The 21,687-nt window shown below is 38.8% G+C and overlaps 1 protein-coding gene and 2 long non-coding RNA genes across 3 annotated transcripts; 2 read left to right on the top strand and 1 right to left on the bottom strand.

Moving 5' to 3' along the window:
- Nucleotides 8,094-10,293, top strand: LOC109208687. Its single transcript, XR_002065242.1, has 3 exons — nucleotides 8,094-8,238; nucleotides 8,405-8,777; nucleotides 10,210-10,293. It is a non-coding gene; the product is annotated as an uncharacterized LOC109208687 (long non-coding RNA).
- LOC109208558 (ABC transporter B family member 19-like) lies at nucleotides 9,263-17,384 on the bottom strand. Its single transcript, XM_019371708.1, has 8 exons — nucleotides 17,332-17,384; nucleotides 17,065-17,240; nucleotides 16,724-16,888; nucleotides 16,092-16,387; nucleotides 12,108-12,424; nucleotides 11,794-12,017; nucleotides 9,775-11,694; nucleotides 9,263-9,689 (listed from the first exon to the last, which is right to left on the bottom strand). Exons 1-8 carry the CDS (start codon nucleotides 17,372-17,374, stop codon nucleotides 9,342-9,344), a joined length of 3,489 nt encoding a protein of 1,162 aa, XP_019227253.1. The 5' UTR covers nucleotides 17,375-17,384; the 3' UTR covers nucleotides 9,263-9,341.
- LOC109208640 lies at nucleotides 11,611-19,890 on the top strand. The gene is made up of 4 exons (XR_002065230.1): nucleotides 11,611-11,702; nucleotides 11,807-12,007; nucleotides 12,117-12,259; nucleotides 19,306-19,890. It is a non-coding gene; the product is annotated as an uncharacterized LOC109208640 (long non-coding RNA).

Genomic DNA, 21,687 nt, shown 5'->3' with positions numbered 1-21,687 from the left:
CTCATATTTCTGCAAGGCAAATAAGGTTAGGCCCTTACCCCCACCAGACTCGACTATTTAATACCAATAATTGGCATGACACATTTTAGTTCTCCAAATAAATGCACAGAACGTGGTGATGTCCGTTTGGGTTTAGGGAAACCCAGTGGACTTTGGACAAGGCTATCTTAAAGGATCATTATGTGGACAACATAACTGACCCGGCTAGGTTTGACCAAGATGCATGCACAGTTTGAACAGAGTAAGGTTTCTATGGGGTTTTAGACTGGTACCCTTAAGCGGACAACTCAAGGGGGAAAGGCACGGAACCGTCGACTACACCGTTGATCGACTGGTTTTACCGCAAATGTGCCTTTCCGAATTTAGGGGGTAATAATATAGGAAGAGCGCAACCACTCATTATAAGCGTTGTTATGGTATTTGTTTGGCACGAGTGGAATATGATGTTGAGCATGATTATGCAATAATTAAAAAGCATGTTATCACGTATTTGCATGTTAAGAAAGCAGTAAATACAGCAGTTTATAATTTGAAGCAGTAATAAAGAAAAGAAACGGAGAAGATAACTCAGTTTGCCTTGTAAAAGAAATTAAACGCTTAAAGAAATTTAAACAAGTAATTGCATATAAAGGGGAGGTACAAATTCACAAGAACAATCTGAAATGGTAAAAGCCTAATATCCCCAGCAGAGACGCCATGCTGTCGCAACCTCCTTTTTTCCCTCTTTGCATCGGGAGATCGGGTTTATGACATTTTGGGTATAGGGAAACTCGTTCCTTTTGGGAACTGGGTTTTGCTTTTGAAGAGTCGCCACCTAATGATTTATGGTGCATTAGGACACCTACAAGGTTTACTTCTAAGTTTGCTTGATAACCCGAGATAGGGTAAGGGCTTGAAATTATCCTAAGGGGAAGGTGTTAGGCACCCCTAAGGATCCACTAGCCCACCCCGAGTGTTTATTACAAATTATTACAAACCAAAATAATGAATTGCATCAGAATAAATGTAAAAGAAGAGGTTACAAACCAGAGGAAGCCTGATTCTTGACTTCCTCTCTGAGTTAGGGAATAAACCACCTCAAAATGCCATTTGTTTCAAAACCTTTCCCAGACCTGGGTGTGTCAGAGTTCCCTAAGGGTATCAAAGGACCCCGGGCAGTGCTTACACCCAAGTTTGCAGAACCAGATAGAGATGAGTGCAGTGTGGAAGGGCCAGCCCTTATGTGTCCAAGTTCAGAGGGAGCTCATGGGTCCCAAGGCAAGGCTCACACAAGAGGGGCAGAATATGGTGGAAGTGCAGGAATAGGGATTTAAAACTGAGTGGAGAATAGAGAGGGGTAGGGTGATGGGAAATAGTAGTAAAACACAGAATCAGCATTTCCATACAAAGGGGTCAGGGGTTTGGGAATACATTGCAAAGAGCATATATCCTTGGGCAGGAATCAGGTTTGGGCATGCACAGCAATAGATGGTGCTGGCATGCCCATAAATCAACCAGAACATACAACATATAGAGGGGATATGGGGGTTATGACTCCAGGGGGGTCAGGTTTGGGTCATGCACAGCAATGTCCAATGTTATCATGCCCCAAACCAACCAAAGATACCAAACACATAGGGGATATGGGGGTTTAGGACTCATAAGCCATAATAATTGACTGACAGAATTCATACATAAGAAAGCATTGATTCAGAATAGAAAAGGCAGATTACAGCATGCTTAGTAATGGAACTTGATTAAACACAAGCAAGAAACAAGCAAGGGTGAAGGAAATAGTGAAGAAACATGTTGTTGTTGATGCTGAAATTTAGTTAGAACATACCAGTAAAGATGCAAATGCAGAAAAAAGTAAGCAAGCTTCCCACAGCCTAGCCTTGGCTTTCAGCCGGCTAGGTAAGGCAGTAACACAACTAGCAACAGAGAAAAGAGACAGTTTTAGTGGAGTGTGTGTTCTGAACTCAAGTATTTTATTCCTTGTGTTCGTGTCCTTGAAAGAAGAGGGGTGCAGGGTATTTATAGCCTTTTGAAAACATATGAGAAATAAGGTAATAAGTAAAGTTCACTACAAATATGGAAACAATCAACAGTCAGAATCAATCAACCAAGTGATTCCCCTTTAATTGAGGAATCACTTGTTTAACGAGGCTAACATATTCAAAATAAGGAAAGAAAATCAGTTTGTAGGCAGACTGATTATTACCATAAAAGAAGTAGTAAAAACATTAAGTAAGCAATCGAGTCTAAGTACAGAAATATACTTATTTTGGAAAAAGATTCAACAAGGCATAATAAGGACAGGGATCAATTAACTTTAACAGGCGAGTGAAATTAGAGTTCACAAAAGAAACGTTTTGAAATCAATCCCAAGATTGAAGGTCAATCAAAGAAGGAACCTCAGCATATAAATAGAGTGAACAACACTAGACATGCGAGGCCAAACCTATTGGCAAAAGAAACAGCATGCAATAGTAGCACAAAGTTCAGTAGATAGCAAACACTCGAAGCACAATAATCAAGTAGGTCAAGTCACATTGAATCAATAGTGAAGAGAAACAGAGTATGAGAGGCATGCAAAGGATCTCACAGTAGCAGATGAGAAAACCCTTTTGAAAAGTTAGGGTTTCAAGCAGAGTCGAGTTTTAAAGATAGCAAAAACCCAGAATCAGAGGACTCACATAAAGAAAAGAGGTTCTGAAACAAGGAACTTTCAAATCGAGTCAGGTATTCACACGAACAGTTTAACACCCAAAGACATAGGTTTTCTTCAACAATAGTCAAACTTAAAAAGTGATAAACCAATAAATCGAACAAATACTAGCAAACAGTTTAAGAAATCGAATGATCCCAAAAGAAATTAGGGTTTTAACAACAATCGAGTTTAAAGATGATAAACAGACAAATCAAACAGCTACTAGCAAACAGTCTCAGAAACTCGAATGAACCCAAAAGAGGTTAGGGTTTTCAACATGCTGCACTCATATAGGAGAACAACATGAGCAAAACATAGCAAAACCACAAACACGTTAAAATCAGAGAAGTGATTTCAAATAATTTAAAAGAAGAACCCTAATCGGAAAAGATGAAGAATCTTTTTGAAAGCAAAGTTAAAGAAACTTCGAGAAGATGCTTAAAAACTCATGGCAAGCATGGATCTAAGGTAGATCTGAAAGAAATCGAAAAGTCTCAAAGATTAGGGTTTCAGAAGAACCCAAAAGCAACGAGAAAGGCCTTGAAAGTTACCGATCTAACCAGGAGAGTAAAAGGTCAGACTCGAATGGCCATGGCTGGCCGGAGAAAGGTCAGGGATGACCGGAGAAAGGTCATCGAGCAAAGACTGGACCAAATCCCTTCAAAGTCTGGTCATGAGACCACAGAACCAAACACATAGAAGCCATGGAAGGCCGGTATAGGTCTCAGATGACCTCGGAAGGCCATGGATTAGGGTGGATTAGGGTGGCGGCGGCTAGGGTTTGGGGTGTTGCAGAGAGTGTTTGAGAGGGAAGGGGTTCTAAGGCGGTGGATTGTGAGAAATGATAGGGTTTAGGGGGTCGTTTGGAATTAATTAAGGCAAGGGTGATTATTGGTCGTTGATTTGAATGATCAACGGCCTGGATTAAAACGGGCAAGTGGGCGGGTTTGGGTTTGGGTCGGTCTAATTGAAATTGGGTCGGGGTTCAATTGGGTTCAATTGGGGTCAGAATTGGGCTATAATTGAAATGAAATTGGGCTAACGTTTAAATAGCCAATTTTTCCTATTTAATTTATAAAAAATAATAAACTAATTTTTGGAAATAAATTAAAGGTACTAAAATGATTTATAACACAAAATTGACTATTTAAAAATACAGGACTTAATTTTTATGAATATAAACGTAATTAATCCCAAAAGAGGCTAATGTTGCAATTATACAATTTTAGCCTTAAAAAATACTACATAATTTTGTACAAAATATGCAAAAAATCCATTAGCTATATTTTAGCATAAACATAAAAGCTCAACAAATGAATCACCAAAGAAAATTTTAGAAATAATTATTGGATTTTTATGGATAAAAATAGGGGGATAAATTGATTTAAAAATCTTTAAAATTAAGGAAAAATAAGGAAACGCTTGGATATACTTATATATGCATACATATTCCATTTTGAAGGTACTCTGCATAAAAAATATATATAGGAAAAAAATTGGGTATCAACATGGGGGAGTTGATAACTAGGGATTCTAGTCTATTTTATGCTCCTTTTTGTTTGAGTTTTGGACTAAAATGTGTACAAGTTAGAATTGCGGACATGCTCAGTGCATAGTGGCCATAATCCTACTTTGACAACTCATACTCATGATGTACCAAACCTATCACTATATCAAGACGAGGCTTTCGTATAGATATCAAACATAATTTCGATATCATGCAAAGATCTGACCTTGGTTGGTTCGGTTATTTCAAAATCTTGCCTACAAATTTCTCAAGTTGGCGTTTGTAATGAGAGGGAGAGGCTACGACAACCGGGAAGTGGAACTCTGACTGACTTTGGCTCTAAAGGACACTAAAATTTTGGCTAGAAAATTCCCCACAGACGGTGCCAAATTGTTTGACTAAAAAGTATTAGGCATTTTTGTTAAACTAATTAAATAAAAAGATTTGGGGAAAATCCTGGCCGGAGATAATTTATTCAAGATCTAAGTTAGAGGATAAGAATACATAAGCATAACTGAACATAAAATTTGATTACAGATGTGATTGAATCTTCACAATGTAAGAAATAGATAATTGCTCCAATAATATCAAATGATAATTAAGAATACACAAAGGAAAAGAATCACCATTTTTGAACAAGACCGACTTCCGTACATTTGATAAAATTGAATTACAGATGAATACCGAGATTCTAAGCTCTTATCTCCTTGTTCGGCGAGGAGCCTGAGGTTAGAGAACGTCTTCATCTTTTGAGAGATGTATATGTTTTTGTGTGTGTGTTCTTCTCCCCCTCCTTCATATCACACTCTCATGATATTTATACCAAACACTTTCCTTACCCAGTGGTCCTTGACCGGAATACCTAAGTTCTTGGAATATCCCACAAAATATTCCTCTAAAATATCTAAGTATTGTACTAGCCGTCCAGGCCGAATTGAGTGCTCGACCTCGGCCGTAACTGAATCACTCGCCGGTATATTGCTTCCTATGCTTGACCTCGGCTTGGTTGACTTTTGGTCATTCTTTCTTGAGTAGAATTCTTTGGTTCAGATTTTGACCTATACAACTTTAACAAAGAAACCGTGGTTTGGCCACAATTCAGATCCATTTATTCCCCACGAATTTTCTTATTGGTATTCATAATCTGAAGAAGCTTAATCAGTACTCCTGGTACGAGGGATGCCATTTTGTCTTGCTCCCAGTTACACTAAAACATAAGATAATGTATGTTAACTAAATTAAATAAAACTAATCCAAATCAAGAAGAACCTAAGAAAAACAAGATAGGCATTACTGCATTTCCATACAACCATACCACTAACTACTAACTACTAAGTGTCTTATAATTTACCTTATCAAAAAAAAACTAGTAAGTGTCTATGAAAAAAGGTTCATTGATTAATCCTTACATATTTAGTTAGGGAAAATACATACTTTACCCATCGACCTTGTCTCCAAATCCCTCTTACACACCTCTTAAATACGGGAATAATATTACACACCAAAACTTTTAAAGGTGTGTCAATTACACACCACTTCGATGTTTGACCACATCTGCTTAAAGATTGCTCTTACACGCGCCAATCAGCATCTGACACGTGTCAAATCGAGGAAAAAAAGAAAAACTGAAAAAAAAACTCTGGCCCCCCCCTAAAACCCCCCTCTTCTCATCTTCCCAAAGAAAAAAAATACCAGAAAAGAAACCCCTCCCCCCCCTCCCCCTCTCCTCATCTTCCCAACCCCATCATCTTCACCACCTTCACCATACTACTACCAACCCTTCCACCACAAGAACATTCTTCCCTGACTATTGATTCAATTCTTTGACGATTTTGAACAAGTTTTAACAACATCCATCACAAATCCTTATACAAATTTCAAATTCAAGCTCAAACCCAAAGCTTCAAACTTGTTAATGGTGTTTTTTAAATTTTATCAAAATTAATTACCGAAGTAAATTTTACTCAACAATAATCACGAATTCAAACTAATTTTCTAGGTCATGGAACACCAAAATCAACAAGACCCGATTAAATTTTCAAGCTTTTTCAAAAAGTCAATAATGGTGATTTTTACAAGACCCAATAGCTCCTATGTTCGTCTTTTTTTCTTCTTCTTAGTCATGGGGGTTGGAGAGACGAAACATGAGGTGATGGGTTTTTAATGTCTTGGCCTTATGCGTCTTATGTTTTGATGATTTAACAAACTTGTCGTGAAGAACCAGATAGAGAACCTGGCCCACAGGGTATACACTTCATGTGACTTTGTTGAAGTATGAAAATCAGCAAATGGATGAACAACCACAGGGAGGAACACAACAGGGACCTGGTAACCTGGTCCTTTAGGGTTCTCCGACACAAGCACAAGTCAGTGACTGTACGCAATCAATATAAAGAGAAACACAACAGGGACCTGTTCCCTTAGAGTTCTCTGACAGAAGTACAAGTCAAATACACAGCTGGAACGTAGCAGAAGAAAGTGACCATCTAGCAGCTGTCACAGAAGAGGAACACAACTAGGACCTGGTCTGTTGGTGTGTCCAGACAAGAAGTACAAAGTCCACTATCCAGCTGGAACGCAACTGCCCAGAAGTGGTTGTGCAGACTGTACAGCAGTCACTTCTCATTGGGAAGAAGCGTGCACCAAGAGTTGACATCACTATCCAGTGTGCTATCTTTGTGATAAAACAACCTGGTGCAAGACACACCATTCTTTGTGCATTCAGTGATATTCTCTCAAGCATAACAACGTTCATCCTTCATTGAAGTCACTGGTGTGTCAAGAACAAGAAGACAACTCCATTAAGGATCAGTTTCTTAATGAGTTTATGTACATCCGTAGTTGAGTTGTAATCTTGTTGTTTGCTCTTCATTGTATTTCCTAGTTTGCTTTCTTAGAAGCGTTGTCTTAGGAACAAACCAAAATTCGTAAACTTCTGAGTTTATGTTGTGACTAGGGATAGTTATAAGTTTAAAGCCTTTGTAACTAGGATAGTTATAGAGTGGCTTGTGGTGGTTGCATCACAAGTTAGTTTGAAGTCTTTGCAATAGGATTTTTGCAAAGTGGCTTGTGGTGGTTGAATCACAAGTTAGTTTGAAGTCTTTGCAATAGGATTTTTGCAAAGTGGCTTGTAATAGGCAGATTGCAAGTTAATGGAGTTAAAAGCCTACAAGAGTAGGTCGTGGTTTTTTTATCCCCTTGTGTGGGATTTTTCCACGTAGAAAATCTCTTGCCTTCTTTACTTTCAGTCTTTACTGCATTCTAGGCATCATCTCATAGAGGACCAGGTACTCTATAGTTTGGTGGACTCATATAAGCTAACATGAGGGGTAGATAAAACTAGGATGGGGGTTGGGGAAGAAGACGGGGGGGGGGGGAGGGGGGATGCTAGGGTTTGGGTTGGGGAAGAAGACATGGATTATATTTTTTTTCTTGATTTGAAAAGGAATAGTATAAAAAGGAAAAAAACTTAATTTCAGGTGAATTTTTTAGTTTTCACGCGCTTCTTTTATGTGTAATACACGCGTGTGACACATGGCAAAAGAGGTGTGTAATTGACACACTTTTAAAATATTTGGTGTTTAATACTATGCCCGTATTTAACAAGTGTGTAAGAGGGATTTGAGTACAAGGTGAATGGGTAAAGTATGTATTTTGCCTATTTAGTTACCATATTTCTTTGATCATAAACTGCACTATGTTCTTTCCAAGTAGTCTATAGAAGTGTAGTTCTTGCCTACGTACTGGACAAGAGCACAACTATGGAAATTTGCATATTTAGTCCCTGAAATATTGACAAATGTTGATTCTGGTCCTTTGATAATTAGTTAATACATTTAAGGTTCAAATAATTGAAATGTGCACTTTTTATCGAATTGCACATGTATGCTTCTAAGTTCTAACTGCGACACATTCAAAAAGAAGAAAAAAGAACTGTGACAAGAAAATCATTTATGTTTCTAACTAAAACAGCAAATCCTTTTTTTCACAGGAAGCAGAGCATCAGACAATGGTGAAAAGTATGAGGAAAATGACATTTCCGGTAAGCATATACTACCTATACATTACACATATTATATTTCCGACAGATATAAGACCTATACATTACGCAAATTATATTTCCGATGGCATATAAGACCTCTACTCTTGGTTTTCTAGTATTCCAGTTATGACCAAGAATGTAGTTTACCTGTTTGTGTTTTTGCCAGTGTGAGGAAGGAGGGAGGCACTAAAGCTTACCATATTCAAGTATATAAGGGCCAAGAATAAACAAAGACTGAAGACGGAGGGGAATCCCAGAGCCGGAACGATGTGGAAACCAAGCCAAGGAGCAAATTTTATATTTTTCCATTGCAGGCCTGAAACTTCCCTCAGCTTCTAAGCCAAGACGCCATCTTTCTTGTCCTATTCGACAATTATATTCGGCCATTCCATATCTAGTTTGATTTGAGATGACCCTTTTTGTCCCAATCATGAATATGATGTGGTGGAACTTTGAGGGTAATCCGATCAGTTTGCTCTTGAATGTTGTGTTGGTCGCAGGGTCACTTCCGGGAAGAGGAGGTGTAACTATTTCGAGAGGTAAGAAAAGTATTGGATTTTGACTTTGCAATTGTATATAACATGTAATTTACTTTCATATCTGAGCTTCAGCTTATAGTTATATAGTATTCCGAGCTTATTTCTTCAAAGCCTTAACCTGTTTTGCATACTTGACAGTTGACACTAAGTACAGTGAGAGTAGGATCCAATATTTGAACTTTATGGGTTCTAAATTCTAGGACAGTGACCTCATGTGCTAATAACTAGGTTCGAATTTAATTTTCTTACATAGTTAGTGAATTTCTTAACATATTTATATATATAGAGGGTTTGAGCCAAAATTACTGGGTTCCGTAGAACCCATATGTGAAAGCCTACATCCGCCCTGAGTGTACAATGTGTTTGATTTAATCTTCAGGAATCAAGAACATCCTTAAAGCCAAAAATGACTGTTGTTCATCGTAAACTTTGGCTAGACTAGCTGGGTTAGTTTACATTTTTCTTTCTGAGATTACTGAATAAGCAATGGATTTTTTAATCTGTATGATGAAGTAATTCCTAAGGACAATGTTTTGACGAGCTTCCAAATACTCATAATCGGGTTCAAGAAAATGCCAAGGCTTCTGTTTCTGCCCGAACTAAGCTAGCATATAGACCATCAAGTTGAGAAGCCATGAGTTTGTCATGGCTTCCATGTTCTGCTATTGTGCCCTCCTTCACAACAGCAATCACACTGGCTTCTCTAATTGTAGAAAGCCGATGAGCTACCACTACTGTGGTAGCCCTCTTGGAAATCTTCCTGAGTGCATCTTGAACATGCTTCTCTGATTCCAAGTCCAGTGCACTACTAGCTTCATCCAATAAGAGCACCTTTGATTTCTTCAGTATGGCTCTTGCAATTGCTATCCTCTGTTTCTGTCCGCCTGATAACTGAACACCACTCTGACCGACCTGTAAAATAGTATGCCAAACTCTAGAGATTAGTCAAGTCATGCCCAGCTTACTCATTAAAATAAAAAATATATGTGAGGCTTACCTCTGTTTCATAACCTTGAGGAAGCCCACTGATAAATTTATGAATGTGAGCTTCCTTTGCTGCTTCTTCAATTTCAGCCCATGAAGCATTAGGCTCACCAAATGCAATATTCTCTCTAATGGTGCCAGCAAATAAGGCTGGTTCTTGACTGACCAGAGCTGTCTGCCTTCTCAACCACTTCAAATTCAGCTCCCTCAGATCAACCCCTTCCATTAGTACTCTCCCTTGTGTTGGGTCGTAAAACCTCTGTATCATCCATATCACTGTTGATTTTCCAGATCCACTTGCTCCAACCAATGCTACCATCGTCCCACCTCTGATCTTAAGTGTAAAGTTTCTCATTACTATGACATCTGGCCTTGACGGATATGCAAATGTGACCATCTTAAACTCTATATCAAATGGCTTTGACATTTCAATCTTTTTACCTTTCAGACGGTCATTGCCTATTGATGGCCTACGGTTAATGATAGCAAGAACAGCAGGTATTGCAGTTGAAGCCATAGAAGTATCTGGGGCAAGTCCAGCAAGTTGTCCAACAGCAAATGAGCTCAGCACAAGTATTAGGAAAATCTTATATACGTCACCGAAATTGGTATAACCTTGCTTTACCAGGTAAGCACCAAACCATAGAGTCAGGGTATATGCTCCATACATTGCACCTTGAGAAAGGCCTAGTGCTAGACCAAGCATTTGTGACCTTCTTACTGATGTTCGCTTGGGCTCAGATAAAGCTTGCTCAAATGATTTAACTATTTGCTCCTGAGTTGAGAATGTTGCCACAGTTCTTATATTTGACACAGCACCTGCAGCTATACTGCTAGCTTTCGCATAAGAGCTGTTGTCTAGTTTTCCTCCTACATTTATAATCAAAGTGAGGTAGCTTGCTCCTAGAGTAAATGGTGTGAGAGCAGTGGCCAAAAGAGCTAATCTCCATTCAAGTTTGAATGACACACCGAGTCCAACAGCTGCTGAGCTCAGCCCCATTAGCAGTACAGAAAACCTATCACCGACAACAGACCTGAAACTGACACAATCAACAGAAAGCCTTGACACTAAAACTCCAGTTGAATTCTCGTCAAGATCAAACCAACTAGGTTCTTGTTTGAGTATAGCTTTAAACAAGAAACTTCTAACTCTCATGGTGAGCCTGGTACCCGCCCAACCACAGAAGCCTTGCTGTCCTACCATAGTGAATATGCACCCAAATCCAAGACCAACTAGTATCAAGCAGAGGTATCCAACTTCCCTTTTCAATCTTGACATGTCCGTATAAAAGTAGACTTTAAGTGCTTGCCCTAGAACTAAGGGATAGAGGGAGAGAATTGCACCTGCAAGCATACCCAATATTAGCCCTACTAATAGCATTATCAGCTCCGGTCGCTGCAGGCTCCATAATTCTGAGAGACGATAGCTCTTCATCTTTGCTTGCTCTCCTTCTTCTACCTCTTCTCTGTGGCTTCCTTCTTGCATAGATTCTAGGTACTTTGATCTTGAGATTTCATATACACTTTTCACTTTCGATACATCATAAGTTGATTTCTCATAGGCAGAGAATTCCACGTCTTCCTGTTTTGACATAGGTTTTGGGACTGCTTCCGAAGCAAGCTTGATGAGACCAAAGTAGACCCCAGCCTTTTCCATTAGCTGATCATGGTTACCTGTCTCAACAACTGAACCACGATCAAGAACGACTATAGTGTGAGCATTTCTTACTGTAGCTAATCTATGGGCAATCACTAACGTGGTTCTGCCCTTGGAGATCTTGTCAATGGCCCGTTGTACAATGGCCTCAGACTCGGGGTCTAAGGCACTTGTTGGTTCGTCTAACAGAAGAATTTTTGGGTCTTTAACCATTGCTCGAGCAAGAGCAATCCGCTGCTTTTGTCCTCCAGAGAGTTGGGTTCCTCGGTCTCCAACCTGTACAGGTACATTAAGTTTACAAGTACCCTTTTAATATGTATATCGTTATCTTGTTAGATTATTGTGGAATTTGAACTGATAATCCTTATACTGCACCTGTGTATCATAGCCTTCTGGAAGTCTTGCAATAAAGCTGTGAGCATTTGCTGCAACGCAAGCAGCCGTAGCCTCTTTCTTGGTAGCATTTTCTTTTCCCATCATCACATTTTCAAGTATGCTTGTTCCAAATAGTACCGGCTCTTGACCAACCATACCTATCTGACTTCTCAGCCACTTCACTTGCAATGTTCTTATATCATGACCATCCAAGGTAATTAGACCTGCCCAGATATTTGTAATTTCCTTAATCAGACATGAAAAATATCCACAAACAGTTATACTTGCTATATAAGAAATATTCATACACTTACCCTGAACAGGATCATAAAACCTTTCTATAAGAGCAAAGATCGTCGACTTTCCACCTCCACTGGTGCCTACTAATGCTAATGCCGTAGAAGCTGGAATGACTAAGTTAAGAGACTGGAGAATCTGGACAGTTGGACGAGCCGGATATGCAAAGGTAACACATTTAAATTCAATTTTCCCTCTTACAGTTGACAACCTCCTTCCGTCTGGACTGTAGGGATCTATCTCTGGAATCCTGTCTATAACTTCAAACACCCTAGTAGCTGCAACTGTTCCTTGTGCAAACTGAGCAAAGTAAGATAGGGATAGAGCCAAGCCCCTGCACAAATAGACATATGATTTACTTAAGCCAGACTAGATATGCTGCCAATGGCAAAAATTTAGTAGTTCTGTTGGGTAAGTCCATTGAGTTGGCGAAGATTCTTCAGAAAAGGAGGGTCAGCATAGCTTGTGTGCAGGAGACTAGGTGGAAAGGGTCGAAGGCGAGGAATGTAGACGGGTTTAAGCTGTGGTATTCTGGGGTCGTGAGGGGTAAGAATGGAGTGGGCATCNTTCATTTTCCACTGTTTTCTTGACTTTCATAAATGCTGGAAATTGAAGATATTTATCATCCATGTTTGCAGCCTCTTACTTTACAAAAGTAAGTGTATGTTACCATCATCCAAATTTACTAGACTTCTAGGCTTTATTAAGCTAGTCTTACTGTCTGGATATGTATTAACATCTTTCCTATTCCCCGTGCCCTCGTTCGCTGTTTTTGCTACCGAGATCTTTTACTATAAAAAAAACATTTATCCATATAAGAAAGAAGGAAAATTTCTTAGGCCCCTTTTTGTTCGATCTTTAGAACCTCGGCCTGGTTGATTGAATATGGACATTGGTGGATATAATGGATCAATCTCAATCACGACATTGTGCCGATTGGGCCTATTTCTAGCACATGGCACATGACTGTCAAAGTGGTAAGAATAAAAATGGGCAGTTTCCTTTGCAAGATAGGCTTCGCATATGGATCCTTCAATCATATTCCTCTGTTTAACAAATCGTTTACACTTGTCGATAGTCCTGCACATCGTCATATAGACGATAACGTTAAAGAAAATTACAAGAATAAATTAAGATTTGATCATTACCTCTCGAATGGATACATCCACCTGCATTGAACCGGCCTCCAAGTCGCGCCTCGTGTACAAGGTGAATTGGAAGGTGTTCTATCACATCAAAGAAACCACATGGATAAATCCTTTCCAGCTTATTACTGATTACAAGAATGTTCCGATTCATTTGAAATATGTTTTCTTCCTTTAATGTGGTAGAACATAAGTCTTTGAAGAACAAACATATCTCTGTGATGGGTTTCCATATATTTTCAGGCAAACCACAAAATGCAATAGGGATTAAGGTTTTTATGAAGATATGACAGTCATGACTTTTCATATGAGTAGCTTTCTATATATATATATATAAAATAAGTATTAAATATTATTTATTTAAAAGATATTTATTATTTATACACAAAAATATTATTAAATTTATATTTTAATTATTTTAAAATCATGTTTCCGACCGCACTCGGTCGGAAATATTTAATTATAAGCTATATTAAATTTTGTCTTGGGCAGGAAATATTAGTTTCAAACTTTCCGACCGAATTCGGTCGGAAATTTGGAAAACTTTTATAAAAAAATATTTTTGTACATTATATACAAGTATGACCAGGTGTTGGTCAAATATTGACCAATTTTCGCCCGAAATCGGACGAAATTTTTATTTTTTTTTGCTGTGGAACCACTATTTTCGTTGTCAGAAAAAAAATTGTTGACTTTTACGACCAAATACTTAATTTCTGGCCGATTTCGGTCGATAAGCCTTGGACGAAAAATGCCAGTTTTCTTGTAATGTGAGTATCAAACCTTGAACTCGTAAGGTGTAAAGTAGTAGCTCTACCACAACACTCTATTATTGAGCTACATTCAATTCTTTAATTTAAGGCATTAAACACCATGTAAGGTGCTCTATTCTTTTCATGTATATATATGCACAAAAAGAGAAAGTTTCTTGACGTATCTCGTCTTAAAATGTGCGATTAGTGTAATCTTTATCAATTATTTGCTAATACTAGCTTAAAATAAGAATAAAGATAAGTATTGTCTCAAATCTCAATAAACCTAGAGTAGCAATAAGAACAATCTAAGCCCCCAATCCACCCACACCCCGCCATAAATACTTTACTTATAATAGCAAGGTGTAAAAGCATCTTTCTAAAATATACTATAAGGTGGGTGAGGCTCTATCATTTTTTTTAAACATGACAGAAACAACAAATATAGTAATTGTGTGCATGTTATGCCCTTTCTAAATCTATCCATAACATGGTCAATGATACTATATCTCTTCATTTGTTTTTAATCCCTCACTTTAGAAAAAAGACATGTCTGGAGGCGAAGAGCGTGCCGGAAGCCTACATCAAAGCGATCAAGGACATGTACGATGGAGCTAAGACTAGGGTTAGGACGGTGGGTGGCGACTCAGACCATTTCCCGGTGGTAATGGGGCTTCATCAAGGATCTGCACTTAGCCCTCTCTTATTTGCTTTGGTGATGGATGCTATAACACGCCATATTCAAGGGGATGTGTCATGGTGTATGCTTTTTGCTGATGACATAGTCCTGATAGACGAGACGAGGATCGGTGTTAACGAGAGGTTGGAGGTCTGGAGACAGACTCTCGAGTCCAAGGGTTTCAAACTAAGCAGGGCTAAGACAGAGTACCTGGAGTGCAAGTTTAGCGCCGAGCCGAGCGAAGTAGGCAGGGACGTCAAGCTTGGATCTCAGGTCATCGCCAAGAGGGACAGTTTCAGATATCTTGGATCGGTGATTCAGGGGGACGGAGAGATCGACGGGGATGTCACTCACCGTATAGGGGCGGGGTGGTCGAAATGGAGGCTTGCATCAGGAGTCTTGTGTGACAAGAAAGTGCCACAGAAACTCAAGGGGAAGTTTTATAGAGCTGTGGTTAGACCTGCCATGTTGTATGGGGCTGAGTGCTGGCCGGTGAAGAACTCCCATGTCCAGAGAATGAAGGTTGCGGAGATGAGGATGCTCAGGTGGATGTGCGGGCTCACCAGGTTAGATAGGATTAGGAATGAAGTTATTCCGGAGAAGGTGGGGGTGGCCCCAGTAGATGAGAAGATGCGGGAAGCGAGGCTCAGGTGGTACGGGCATGTGCGGAGGAGAAGCCCCGATGCCCCGGTGAGGAGTTGTGAGCGGCTGGTGGCGGTTGGCGCGAGTCGAGGCAGAGGGAGGCCCAAGAGGTATTGGGGAGAGGTGATTAGGCAGGACATGGCTAGAATGCGGATTTCCGAGGACATGGCCCTGGATAGGAAAGTCTGGAGGTCTAGTATCAGGATTGCAGGATAGGGGCGTCTAGAATTTTTCGTACTTCTATCCCGGGACTGGGGGGGGGTGTGGGGTTAGTAGGCTCTCAGTAGATGATCGTGTGTATTGTATTGTGCCCCCTTATGGTAGTTACTGGTCGATATATTTGCATGTCATTTTATTTATGGTTTATGTTTAGATAATTATTTACGTGATTTCTGCTGGAGTTACTAATGCTCTTTTGCTTTTTGTTTTTTGTTTTTGTTTTCCTTTTCCTGAGCCGAGGGTCGATTGGAAACAGCCTCTCTGCCCTTTCGGGCAGGGGTAAGGCCTGTGTACGTATTACCCTCCCCAGACCCCACCTTGTGGGACTATACTGGGTAGTTGTAGTTGTTGTTTACATCAATTGGTAAATTATTATGATTTCCCTATTATGGAATAGTTGTCAATAAGCTGAATTCTGCTGCAATACATTGATGATTGTTAAATGTTTGCTTCCTTTAAAGTTTGAGACTTCCTCAAATTTCATTTATTAATTTAAGTTGATTAGCTTATTAAATCTTCTTCTGGTGGAGGGAAGATAGAGAGAAAAATGACAGAATTATTTACCTGCCCCCGACGTTAACCCCAAAGAAACAAGCAATGGCTTCACCACCTGAAAGCTCTCCCTTTGCTACAAGGATTGAACCATACCAGAAAGCCAATGCCCATGTCGCATAAGTAACTAAATAAATAACTCCAATTCCTGCTCCTTTAGCAAAACCAACCTTTGCCCCCAAACGCCCCGAATTCTCCAGAGATTCCACATATTTTGCATCTAAAAAGTCCTCTGCTACGAAAGCAGTTACAGTCCTAATTGAACTCATTGCTTGCTCTGCAATGCTGCCAGCTTTTCTATAAGATTCCTTTACAAAAGAACAACAAAACTCAGTGTGCAGTTTAAACTGAACTAAACAGAGAAATATTAACTTATACTATACTTCTTTGTGAAACTATTTGAATAGGGACGACATTTTGATGCATTTATCACAGAAATAATAGTAGACGAAACTCGAAAGTATTAAAATAACAACGAAATTGTTAGTTTGATGGAGAAAATGCCACGTCAATACTAGCTGATTTTGGGAACTTGTAAAGGTTTTAGGAATGCTGCGAAACAATTTTGGACGGTCCAAACAGAAAGAGTGTCATATAAATTGGGAGAGGAGGAGTTACGCTGAGTTGCATTGCATGCCTCTCACCTCTTCTTTCTGTGTTAGGCCAACATAGATGGCTTTATAAGCAAGGCCACAGAACATAGACAGTGGTGTGACTGCAAAAACTGCCAGGGAAACCTTCCACGATCTTCTAAAACCAACTGCGTAGCCGTTGATGAAAGTAAAGATATGGTGAACAAAATGTGCCATCTGCATGAAGTACAAAATTACACAGGATCACAAAGGCTGTTGTATGCATTTGGTGTGAGTTCTCTTTGGATTAGTATAGCCATTGTATAAGTGTGGTAAAGGTTAACACACAGCTTATTTCACTATTAAGAAGTGAAACTTATCAGTTTAGAGTATCAATGGGCAAAAAGCAGTACCTTTTCTCCCATCACTTCTTGGATTTGTGCCACATCACTGGAAATTCCATGCATAATTTCACCAGTATTCAGTTCTGTGTCAAAAAATCCAATGTCCTGTCGTAAAACAGCTCTTAGGTACTTTGTTCTTATTCTATGAGCTGATCTTTCTCCCACCAATCTCCAGCAAGTTGTCTCTGGCATAAGATGATTAAAGTGTCAACTGTGGTTACTCTCCTTTAAACTCTAAAATCCAGAATAATATGAGAATACAAATGTCTAAATTACCTAAGTATGCTCCAACCACGACTACTGCTGTTAGCCCTGTCATAAGCACACACACCTGAAGATTATATCAATTGTTATAAGATCTCTTGAGATTTAGATAATGAATTTATAGGCAATTAGTTGCTCTATTTAGGATTAATAATATTCATTCATTTTTCTCTTTTAACTGCTAGCAGGAGAGAAAGGAGTTATTTACTGAGATCCTTGACAGAGTCTTCATTCTTACTCTAACTCTATTAAAATCCTCCATATGGAGGTGTCAAGATCAACCCATTTTTAGTAACCCGCCCAAGTTTAAGTGGTTTGCTTCTGACTCGTTTGTTGACTAGACTGAACAGGTTGAACCCGAAATGGCTGATCAAACTATTGATCCAAAATGGGTCAAAACAATATAACTGACGGGTAGCAACTCAAACCCAAATATACAATATAATTTGGAGATCGGTAATTATGTAAATTTAAAAGAACTTAAACTAATAATTTCAGAAAAATATAATAGCTTCACATTTTATTTTATTTTGACAAGGAATAGCTTCACATTTTTTCTCAAAAAAACAATAAAAAAGGAGGGAAAGTTGGGTCATCTTAGACAAGTTGGATTATGACTTGTTACTTAACCCATTTTGGCCCAAGCAAACTTTCAGTAGGTTGAGTTATGACTAGCTTATTGATTTGATCCGTTGATCCAACCCGCCCTTTTGCCACCTACACCTCTACCAAATTCTTCTATGTCAACTTTTCTACAGATAAAAAATTGCAGGGAAGGGGGAGTAGAGGTGGAGCCAGGATTTGAAGGTTATGGGTTCGGAGTTCTAATCCTTTTAAGTTATTGGGTTCCCATTCTTCTATGTCAACTTTTATATCGGATAAAAAATTGCAGGGAAGGGGGAGCAAGAGCCAGGATTTGAAGGTTATGGGTTCGGAGTTCTAATCCTTTTAAGTTACTGGGTTCCAAATTAATATAGTACATATTCAATGAATTTCATAAGACAAATAGATGGTTTGGACCAAAGCTACTGGGTTTGGCCGAACCCGTAGCTCATGGGCTAGCTCCGCCCCTGAGGGGGAGCATACAATGAAATAGTAAGTATATATTACCATTTCCACATCCTTCATCATCCGGTCTTCGTCTTTGTCCAGGGCAATTTTGTTTACGAAATTACCAAAAAGATAAGAATACCAAGGAAGAGATCCTCCATTTATTAGAGCCCCAATACAACCCAACAGCAGTAATAGTATATCCAACTTGCTTGAGTATTTGAACAAGCTCAACAACCCTACTGGCTTAGGAGCTGCTGCCTCATCCTCTGCATCATTTTCTTCTTCGTGTATTATAGGATTCTTGTCAATATCATTGTACAGATCATTTCCATACGGCTGGAAATTTGATTGCCTAGAATATTGAACGTGGTGGCTGTGTTTATCGTAAACATGATCAACACATTTCACGTCACAATCAGAGGTATCATTAATATTGAAGCTATGTTCCATCTGATCAAAGTGTCCATGATGATCTCTAACGATGCCATGATTATGAGCATTTGACCTGCAACGTAGTTTAGCATGATTATTATAGCCTGTGTATAAGCTTTTGACACTGAAACCATTTTGAGTCGTTGTGTTTGTTGAATACATAATATAATTAAGTGGATCTTTACACAAATAGTCGACTGGATTCACTGTTTACTTTTTCTAGCCTCTGTATACACTGATTATACACGGTTATACACATTTTATACATGGATTATACATATATTATACATCCGTGGGCTATTCCTATTTTAAGTGGTTAGGCGGGTGGCTATTTAGGTTAATTCTTCATTAAGTAAGGGGTGATTAAAAGTGTGCTCTTCCACATGCTTAGCCCATGTAAAAAGAATCAGACATGCACGTAAATGAATGTGTGCTCTTTCTAACAGTATTAGCTTTTAGATGATATAGTCACACAATTTAACATTGTTACTGATGATATAGGTTGGTATCTGACCCGTCAATCTGGATTTGCCTTTCAAGATCTTCTATTCTGTCAAACTCTATCGAATGGAGCTCGTCTTTCACGGCCAAAGGACCACTTTTCCCAGCACTGGTCCCTTCTGTAATAGTTGCCAATTTTGAAGATTTGCGGGGCTTGCCCTTATAATCACGAGAGGCACAGGAATTCCCGTTGGCCCTGGAATCAAAACTTTGAAGCTCAAGCCTTCCAGAAGGCTGGAGGCCAGAATAAGAATGATCATATGATGGATTAATGAAGCTATGAAAAACGCCATTATTCGTCCGCGATAAGTAATAATCATTAGCTGATTTCCTGAAAATCCTACTCCCATTTGCTGCTGAAGTGAAAGAAGCATCAGTGGTTGTCCATGGACTTAGTGCTGCACTAAGGTTGCGATTATCGTGCCACCCTGTTGGCTCAAATTGCCAAGAGAGCTCGCCTTGCCATGACCTGTCAAAATATTTGTGTCACTTTTACTTCAACAATTTTATATATACGAAAAAAAACATTGTTTTAGCCTATTTGTACAATATGACTTTCCGACAATGGGAATTCAATTGAACCTATTTCAATACACTTAGCTATGCGACTGACCTGTCATCATCAGAGGCAAAAGGACTAGCGGGTGTGGGGTTGCGCGCACGACTAAAGTTGTTGTAGGAGGTAGACATTGACATTGAGAATGATGTGGAAGGTTGCTGTGACACCACAGGTGTAGTATGGCGTCTCTGCCTAGTGGAAGATGAAAACTCAGAATGAGCCATTTGGATTAATGCTGTTGATGATGAAGAATTTTTTATTGTGGCTCTGTTCAAGTTATAGCATGATGGTAGACAAATATGAATATAAAAAGGTATATTTACAGCTCTCTCTTAGCAAATTTTCCCTAGGATGAATGTTTTTTGAACAACAAAATGCCTTTGATCAATCCGCCTTATTAAGATCCCTTCTGACTTCTCGAAGACCAACAATAAGTGGTTTTGCATTTGTGTTTGTCAAATTTTGTCAAGTTAAATAGCTGAGGACAATATTATGATTGACAAATCAATCATTTTCTATAAATAAAGCTGATTACTGTCTACTGCTCTCGTAATCTATCTAAGAAAAAAACAAAGACACACTTGGTGACATTTGGTAGGCCGGCTTCTAGTCTATAGGATATACTGACCAGCCGGCATGAGAATGATTTGTGGTCTAGACATTGGGCAGATGTATATGGAGCACAATTGGTGAATATTTTAGAAATATATATATTTATGTTAAGTTCGAGAGGAGCAGGCACAATGGTAAGAGTTATCGTCATATAACCATGAAGTTACAGGTTCACATAGAAACGTCCTCTAGCAAAAATTGCAAGATAAGGCTGCGTAAATAGATCTGAATTCAAATTGTGGAAATAGCGTCGTAAAGATCAATTAGTGAAGCTTTGGACCGTAATAAGTGTGTACTTATATCATGATGGAAGAAATACTTATCTCATAATGTGAGATAATATTAAGAATTAACTTTTGTGTCTCTTGCAAAATTGCAAGGCAGCATATAATAGATCTAATATGGTCCAGTCCTTCTTGAATCCCGCATATAATGAGAGCTTAGTACTCCAAATTATTTTTTATATATGTTGATGTTAAGTTCAAACTCTCAGGGTTGATTGGAAAGAAGTTATCCCAGGATTAATTACTCCACATTTCCATGCGGCACTACAATCCCCGTATAACTAATCCTGGAATTAATTATACCGCAATTTTCTCGCAACCAAATATAGGATAAACTCTTCTTAAATTTAATCTCGGGATTAATTATTCCTTATCTCTCGTACCAAACGAGCCCTTAGTCACAAGTCACAAGGTAGTGGCTTCTGTTAATTTTGAAAATGTGTAATTTGGTTGCATGGTCGTTTTGGTTAAAGTGGCATTTAACTCCAGTTGTTTTATTTAAAATAAAAAAAAAAATGAAAGATGTCCCTCTTGGAGTCGGCCTTTTGGCATGACTCATGAGGTCAACTTTCCATGCAAAAACGTACTAGGAATTAGTGAATTAGCGTCTTTTTAGTTGTTTGTTTTTTGTCTTTTATTTGTTTACCTTTGCTCATATCTGTATCTTGTCTTTTGAAGTGATCATTTCCTATATTTTCACTTGAAAGAGGACGTTGTTTCTATTTTTGTAATTCCTTCTTGTCAAAATAACTTCATTATAGGAAGTGGTAAATGAAGCATCATTTGAAATGGACTCTTATTTTGTTACTTCGCTATCTTATTCGAAGACTCAGGGGAGTCATTTTAAAGGGGGAAAAATTCTTTTACATATTTCTCTTTTTCGATTTAACTAGTGGATACATGAAATCCATCGGTGAAATTCAAAAA

Source organism: Nicotiana attenuata, chromosome 1 (assembly GCF_001879085.1).
Source record: "Nicotiana attenuata strain UT chromosome 1, NIATTr2, whole genome shotgun sequence".
NCBI classification, from domain to species: domain Eukaryota; kingdom Viridiplantae; phylum Streptophyta; class Magnoliopsida; order Solanales; family Solanaceae; genus Nicotiana; species Nicotiana attenuata.
This window is presented reverse-complemented; position numbering and strand designations above follow the sequence as displayed.